Here is an 8491-nt window from a genome sequence, read left to right on the forward strand (position 1 = left end):
TCTGTCAGATGTGTCACTGGTGAAGATTTTTTCCCCATTTTGTGGGGTTTCTCTTCACTTTTTTAATTGTTTCTCTTGCTGTACAGAATCATTTTAGTTTAATGAGGTCCCACTTGTTGATTGCTGACCTTAATTCCTGAGCAACTTCTGTCCAATTTAGAAAATCCTTTCCTACACCTATATCTTGTAAGTTACTACCAATATTTCCTTCTAATACTTTCATGGTTTCCAGTTTCACATTGAGGTCTTTGATCCATTTGGAGTTGACTTTTGTGCAAGGCAAAAGATAAGGATCTAGTTTTATTTTTCTACAGGTGGAAGAATGCACAATTTGTTGAAGATGCTGTCTTTCCTCCATTGTGTGTTCTTGGCACCTTTGTAAAATATCAGGTGGCTGAAATTGCATGTACTCAGTTTTGGATCTTCAGTGATGTTCCATTGAACATGTGTCTATTTTTGTGCCAGTACCATGCTGTTTTTATGACTTAGCTCTATAGTATGCTTTGAGATCTGGTATAGTAATTCTCCCAGCGTTGCTCTTTGTGCTCAGGGTTGCTTTGGCTATCCTGGGTCTTTTGTGCTTCCATATGAATTTAAGGATGATTTTTTTCTAATTCTGTGAAGTATGTCTTGGGGATTTTGGTTGGGATTGCATTGAACCTATATATTGCTATTGGTAGGATGGTCATTTTCACAATATTAATTCTTCCAGTCCATGAGCATGGGTGGTCATTCTACCTCCTGGTGTCTTCTTCAATCACTTTAACGATTTAAAATTTTCATTGTAGAGATCTTTGGTCAGATTTATTCCAGGGTATGTTATTATTACTTTTTTTGCAGCAATTGTGAATGGGAGCATTACCCTCTATTCTTTCTCCAATTGCTTGTTATTGGTATATAGAAAGGCTACTGATTTTGCCACTATACTGAAAGTTTTGATCAGTTATCAGAGTTCTGGCAGAACTTTTGGGATCTCTTAGGTATAGTATCATCTGCAAAAAGTGATAGTTTGGCCTCTTCTTTTCCAATTAGTACTCCTTTAATTTCCTTCTCCTGTCTTATTGCTCTAGCAAGAGTTTCAAGCACTAAGTTGAAAAGGAGTGGAGATAGTGGACATCCTCATCTGGTTCCTGATTTTAATGGGAATGGTTCCAGTTCTTCTCCATTTAGAATGATGTTGACTATGGTTTTGTTATATATGGCTCTAATTATGTTGAGGTATGTTCCCTCCAGTCCAAGTCCCTCTAGGACTTTGAACATAAATGCATGTTGAATTTTGTCAAAGGCCTTCTCTGCATCTATTGAGATGACCATGTGGTTCTTGTCTTTGAGACCATTTATATGATTTATGGCGTTTATTGACTTATGTATATTGAACCACCCCTGCAACTCTGGAATAAAGCCAACTTGATCATGGTGAATGATCTTTTTGATGTGTGTCTGTATAGGGTTTGCAAGTATTTTATTGAGAATTTTTGCATCTATGTTCATTAAGGATATGGGTATATAGTTTTCTTTTTTGGTTGTATCTTTACCTGGTTTGAATATTAGAGTGATGCGTGCTTCATAGAAGGAATTTGGGAGTTCTCCCTCTTTCTATCATTTTGGTTGGAGGTGTTCTTCAAATACCTGGTAGAATTGTTCTGTAAATCCATCTGGGCCTAGGCTTTTTTCAGTTGGAAGGCAATGTATTACTGCTTCAATTTCTTTATGTGTTATGGGTCTTTTTAAACTGTTGATCTCTTCTTGGTTTAACTTTGGTTGTTAAGATTTTAGATATCCATTTCCTTTAGATTTTCAAATTTAGTAGCATATAGATTTTTAAAATATTCCCTTATAATGGTTTAGATCTTTTGGGTGTCTGTTGTGATGTTTCCTCTTTCAGGTCTTATTTTGTTGATTTGGATTTGCTCTTTCTTTTGGTTAACTGGGCTAAGGGTATGACTATCTTGTTTAGCTTTTCAACAAACCAGCTCTTAGTCTCATTGATTCTTTGATTCTATTTCATTGATTTCTTCTCTGATTTTTGTTATTTCTTCTCATCTGCTGGGTTTGGGCTCCTGAGTTTGGGTTCCATTTTTTTTTTTGCTTTTCCAGTGTCTTGAGTTGCATTGTTAGTTCATTTCTAATTTTTTTAATGTAGGCACTTAGAGCTATAAACCTCCCTGTTAGGACTGCTTTTATAGTGTCTCAGAGGTTGTGTTGTGCTGTATTGTCCCTTTCTTTGAATTCTAGGCATTGTTTTATTTCTTTCTTAATTTCTTCTTGGACCCACTCATTATTTAAGAGTGTGTTGCTTAATCACCATGAGTTCATGTAGTGACTAGGGCTTCGTCCAGTGTTGATTTTGAGCTTTATTGCATTGTGGTCCAATAGAATGCATGGGATTATTTCAATTTTTTGTGTTTATTGAGGTTTGTTTTGTGGCCCTGTATGTGGTCAATGTTTGAAAAAGTTCCATGGGGTGCTGAATAGAAAGTGTATTCTTTGGTGCTTGGGTGGACTATTCAAAAGATGACTGTTAGGTCCATGTGATGTATGATATCATTTAATTTAAATGTCTCTCTGTTTATTCTTTGTCCAGTTGACCTATCTATTGGAGACAGTGGGGTACTGAAGTCCTCTACTATTACTGAGTTGGGGTTAATGTGTGTCTTAAAGCCCTGTAGTGTTGTTTTTATGAATTTGGGTACACCAGAATTTGGTGCATATATGCTAAGGATTGTACTATCTTCTTGGTTAACTACTCCTTTCATCCGAATGAAGTGACCCTCCTTATCTCCTCTGATTGGTTTTACTTTGAAGTCTATTTTGTCAGATATTAGAATTGCAACCTCTGCTTGTTTCTTAGTGCCATTTGCTTGGAATATTCTTTTCCATCCTTTTACCTTAAGGTAGTGCCTGTCCTTGAAGGTGAGATGGGTTTCTTGCAGACAGCAAAGAGATGGATTTTGTTTCTTAATCCATTCTCTTAGCCCGTGTCTTTTGACTGGGGAGTTCAGTCCATTGATATGTAAGGTTATTATTGAAAAGTGTGTATTGGTTGCCATCATTTGATTGCTGTTTGTGTTCTCTGTCTAATTTTGTGTTTCCTCGATTATACTTTTATTTTCTTTCATTGCCCTGGGGTATAGTTCTTTCTCTCTCTGCTCTCTGTATTGCTTTAAGTATTCTTTGAAGGGCTGGTTTTGTGCACATGTATTCTTTCAGGCTTTTTGTATCATAGAAGATTTGGAGGGAACTAAAGGCTTCAGATCCCATATGCAGGAGTAGGCACAGAAGCCCAATTCAGGTTCCTGTCAGGTACAGTCAGGCTTCCTTCACCACGTGGAGGCAGGATCTGGGCTCTCTGAGGCAGTCCACCCTCTCTATATGTTGTGGGGAATTTCTTTTCTGATCCTGTCTTTTTGGTGTTCTATGTGCTTCATGTATTTGTATGGGGATGTCTTTCCTTAATTTTGGGAAATTCTCTTCTACAATTCTGTTTAGGATCTGGTCAACACCATTAACCTGAAATTCTTCTCCTTCCTCTATTCCTATGATCCTTAGATTTGGTCTTTTCATGGTGTCCCACATCTCTTGCATATTCCATTCCTGTGTTTTTTAAAATTCTCCATAATCTTTGCTTGAGTGGTCCAATTCTTCAGCTTTATCCTCCAGTGTTGGTATTCTGTTTTCCATTTCATTTATTCTAGCTGTGAGGCTTTCCCTTGTTGTTTCAAGTTGGCTTATTGAGTTTTGCACTTCCTTCTTCATTTCTGCCTGAGTTTTCTTCAGCATTTCTATCTTGTGAATTCATTCAGAAGTTTATCTCTATCTTTTAGTTCTTTGATTTGTTTGTTTGGTCTTTAAATTTGTTGAATTCCTTGATCATGTTTATGATTTTTTAAAAATTCAGTGTCCTGGGTTATCTATAAGGGGTTCTCCTTGTAGAACTCTTCTACAGAATTGGTGGAGTTTGGTGGGGACAGTGTTTTGGCTTTCCATTTTATTATTCGTTTGTTGTGATTTTGGCATGTGAATTTCTTTTGCTGTTTATGATTCTGATATGAAAATTAAGTTGAAGTAGCTTCTGTTTGTATTATGGGGTGCCTAGATCCTTTCTTTATTGGTTATGTAAGCTGGTTGGTACAGGGCTCAGGTTCTCTGAGGTAACTGATGACCAGATCATCTATTCAGGGGTACCCACAGAAGCCCAATTCAGGTGCCAGTCAGGTACACTCAGGCTTCCTTCACCATGTGGAGACAGGATCTGGGGGTTCCCTCAGGCAGTTCCCTTCATTCTCAGCCCTTATTCCAGAGAGAGGCCAGAGGGAGCCATAACTCCGCAGGCACGCTCTGTCGGTCTGCTGAGATCAGAGCTGCTGCAGCTCTCTAGTACAGGACTCCTAAATGGACCAATGAGATGAAAAGCCGAGGTTGTGGATTAGAGCACAGCAGTAACAAGATAGACATTTGGAAAGTCTGTATCTGAACAACGATTATTTTATACGGTGTCCCGCATTCTTCGGGCAATGTGAAAAGTCACATTTGCAGCATTTTGTTGCAAAAGTGTATCCCGCCTGGTTCAGTTGTTTGGATACTGTGTTTGGATGCCAGGGAGGGCCTGAGGCTGCCATCACTCACCTGAATATTTTCATATTTCTTTCCCTCGGTGTGAAGTAGAAATTCATGGTGTGACTGAAGGATAGAAGAACATCGTCGCTGGGCCTGCCCTCGGCTGAAGATTAACCTCTGAGCGACCTTCCCTTTCCCTCCTGCAGTGGCCTTTCGTCTCAGGTGCATCCTTGACGTTCTGGAAGGTGCAGGCGCACGTGCTCTGCGCTCTACTGGTCCCAACGCCTGGCCTGCTGCTGCTCAGTTGGCTCCAGGACCACCAAGGGAGCCATGTTTCTCCTTCTAGTGGTGCTTTCTGGGCTTAAGGGACTGCAGGCAGACCAGGGTGAGTTCAGGGACCCAATTTGCTCCCCCATGCAGGCTTCTGAGGGGATAGGGTGATGAGGCTTGTCCCTTCCTGCCTAGGGCCCAAGCGGCCTGACCCTTTCTCCTTGGCCCTCTAGGCCCCGACGCAGAGGAGCATCGTAGTAGAGCGTCCTTTCTCCGTGGCCTTTCCTTTCCTGTAACATGGAAGTGAAATGTAGCCCCTCCCCCACACATTTCTGCCTCTGTGAGCGGTAGTCGTGACTCATCAATACAAAGACACTGTTTTGGAAAAATTCCTTGTTTGGCACCTGTCGCCATCCAGCGACTTGGTTGACTCAGCTCTTAATAACCGGCATTCTGTTTCTCACAGCTGTGCTTTCTTAATGAGACTCTTGTTTCCTGGCCATTAAACACTAACACTTGTTCTTTCCTCGTAGGTAGTTTAGCTGAGGAACTGGGAGGAGGGGGTTGGAGCGAAGAGAGGGGGACGGAGAATCAGCTCAGAATTAGTTTAGTAGGAAGACGACAGAAAGGGGAGAGGAAGAGATGTGTCAATCACTTTGAAATAGCTACTAATATAAAGAAACAGACAGGACAGTTAGATTTAAAATGGACAATGTGAGATCATAGATATCAGAATGTTTACTCATTTTTATTTTTAGATTCTCAGAAAACCTTCCTGCAGACAACAGTTCCTGAAAAGATTTCTTCACCAGATGTAGAAAAAGACCCTGAAAATCATGTAATAACAGTAACATCTTTATGTCTTAGTCTGTGTTAAGTTGCCAACATGGAGACCAAAACTGCTTAGACTGAGGCATCAGGTAGAGCTGACAGCTCAGAACAGCCCCACAACACAGCCTTTCACGTGGAGGAACACCCAGACATGAAGAAGCTGGGACAGGACCTCACAAGTGCTCATGAGGCAGCAAGCAAGTAGACAGGATTCCTGTGAGTTGAGACAGGCTGTCACCTGGATCTGCCAGAATCTTACTGAGCCAGAAGATAGCAGCTAACACGAGGCCAGGTTATGAACCAGAGTTAGCGAACATGTCCAAGTGCTGAAGCTTCAGTATCTAGTTCTCAGCTCAGAGTCCTGAAGATTCAGTGACCCGCCTGGGAAGGGCACCCAGAACATACAGAACGTTTTTATTAATTTTGTCAGTCTTTTAAAGTTGGAGCAAACACATAAGTTAGCATGTGATTGATGGAAAAACTTCTTGTTACAGGTTGCATACCTTATAACGCTAGCAGGAAAGCCATATTTTGTCCATCTTAAAAAGCAGTGAGTACTTATTTTGTTCTATCAAATTTTAATTCTTTGATTTCTGGCTTTTACAAAGTGACTATTAGAATCATGACAACTCAAATGTATCAATATCTACTGAACATTGACTGTTAGACAAAGTCCCAGGAATACAAATGCGAACAAAACACGGCACATGGTTAGGGAATTTATGACACAGGATGATCTCTTCAGACTCACGAATGTGAAGAAGCAGCGTTTTACTACAGTGGGGTGATAGATGTATTAGTAGTATTCTCTGGAAGTAAATGAAGACTTTTTTTGGGAAGAGGTAAGTTGTGACTTGATAAAGGATTAGAAGTAAAAGATTTTGGAAAAGTAGGAAGGAGAGAATTTCTAGAAGATTAAACACTGCTTGCACAGGTACAACTGCAAGGGTGATCAGATGTTGACTCTAATCGGTCATGTGGGTGATGTGTTGCACTTGAATAAAAAGGCACAGACCTCAAGACAGAGTCAGGGGAGCACCTGGGAACCAGTGATGGCCTTCAGAGAACTTAGCTGTTGCTCAAGGAAACAGAAAGGTTATTGTATCTCTAAATGAAGACCATGGACCAATGATACATTTGTAAGAGGAAGGAGTAAGTTTGAATCTAGGTCGAAGTGCGTATTTTCCACTGAATGATGCATATATGAACTTGAAACCCTGAGGCTATTCAGCGGGTATAGAAACTTAGCAAAACTAGTAGCTCTATTATTGCAATTATTGATGAGTGTGTGTGTAGACATATTTATAAACACTTTCTAAGCCTTGGAAAGGACCCATGCTTCGGGAATAGGTAGAAAAAAAATGTGTAGTTTACCTGGAAGATCAAGCTGGAGGGTCAGGGAGCTAAGAGAACCAGAAGAGTGGTCACAGTTTTTTCTAAATTTTTGTTTCTTGTTATGTGTTTGTGTGTTGCCTTGTGTATGTAAGTGCACTCATGCATGCAATGCCCATAGAGGCCAGAGAGGGTTTCAGACCTACTCAAACTTTTTTGTAGCCACCATGTATAGGTTAAAAAATGGACTCAGGTCCTTTGCAAACTGCTGCTATCTTTCCAGCCCCAATGGTCAATTTTTTAATAGAAGCTGAAAGTTCAATACAGTGTGGATTGCTAAAGAGTCTTTTGAATTTGACAATCTGGTGGTTTGGACACTTGCTACAGAAATTTTAGGGAGGTTAAGAACAAAGAAAGCATCGGCCTGAAGAGATGGCTCAGTGATTAAGAGAGCGTTTGCTGCTCTTGCAGAAGACCAGAGTTTGGTTCCCAGCACCAGTAACTCTAGCTCCAGGTTATACAATGCCCTTTTCTGGCCTCCAAGGGCACCAGGCATGCACATCGTGCACATACATACAGGCACTTACACATACACATAAAAGAAATCTCTAAAAGACTGACAAAGCAAGTGTGTGTTTGTGTGTGTGTGTGTGTGTGTGAGAGTGAGCAAGAAAGAGAGTGTAGACCATTCCTTTGATAAACATTTGTTGAGAATTAAAAAACTAGTCATAAACTGATTGCTGCTAGATGAGGAACAGCCGACCCTCCTAAAACAAAGACCTCTAGATAGGCTGACTAGATTCACCAGATGGACAAGTAGTGGGGAACGGCTGGGGTGCCAACAACACAGCAGACAGTAGCAGGGATATCAGAGTATAAGGGCTCTAGTGGGGGGAGGGAGGCTATGGGATGGTGCCATCTGGGAAGTGGGTGTATAGTTGAATAAGATGGTTTGGGATGTTCTGTGTGATATACACACACAGAAAAAAATCAACAAATTTAAAAAATGTATTATATTTGAGGAGGAAGCATAAAAGTTTATGTCATGTTAATTAGTAGAGGTGATGAACATTACCGTGGAAATTTACCTGATGACTTTATAGACATACACAGGTACCAAGGATCTGAGTGCAAATGATTATGACTAGTAATAGTTAGATACATACAGATTAGAGGCTCATGTGCCAACATCTCAGTGTCAGTAGCAAAAACAATGAGTTTTTCTGTAAGAAACAGTATATTTTAGAATGAAATAGAGATCTTTTTTGAGGGTTAAAAACTCATTCAATTTTATGTCTTACAGAGCTTATACTGAGTTCAATATTGTATAACTGCATTAATTCAACTGTGAACCCAAACATTTTATAGCCACTTTTAAAAGAGATGTATCTTTGCTCTGGAAATTGTTATTGAGTATGTTAAAGCTGTAGTGAAATGCTTCTTCTAAAAAATAAAAAAAATTGTGTAGTGTTCTGTGAGAGCCACAGTGTCATATGAGCAA

At 40.0% G+C, this 8491-nt stretch overlaps 1 protein-coding gene across 1 annotated transcript in view; it reads left to right on the forward strand.

The window, feature by feature from the left end:
- The first annotated feature begins 4887 nt into the window (after positions 1 to 4887).
- LOC103742327 (disintegrin and metalloproteinase domain-containing protein 5-like) overlaps positions 4888 to 8491 on the forward strand; it is a 103379-nt gene continuing 99775 nt past the window's right edge. The window contains exons 1-3 of the mRNA XM_008843382.1: positions 4888 to 4942; positions 5586 to 5665; positions 6153 to 6208. Of these exons, the coding sequence (XP_008841604.1) occupies positions 4888 to 4942; positions 5586 to 5665; positions 6153 to 6208 (191 nt within the window). The remainder of the gene's footprint in view (positions 4943 to 5585; positions 5666 to 6152; positions 6209 to 8491) is intronic.

The sequence above is a fragment of the Nannospalax galili genome, unplaced genomic scaffold (assembly GCF_000622305.1).
Source record: "Nannospalax galili isolate Female #2095 unplaced genomic scaffold, S.galili_v1.0 scaffold1871, whole genome shotgun sequence".
Classification (NCBI taxonomy): Eukaryota; Metazoa; Chordata; class Mammalia; order Rodentia; family Spalacidae; genus Nannospalax; species Nannospalax galili.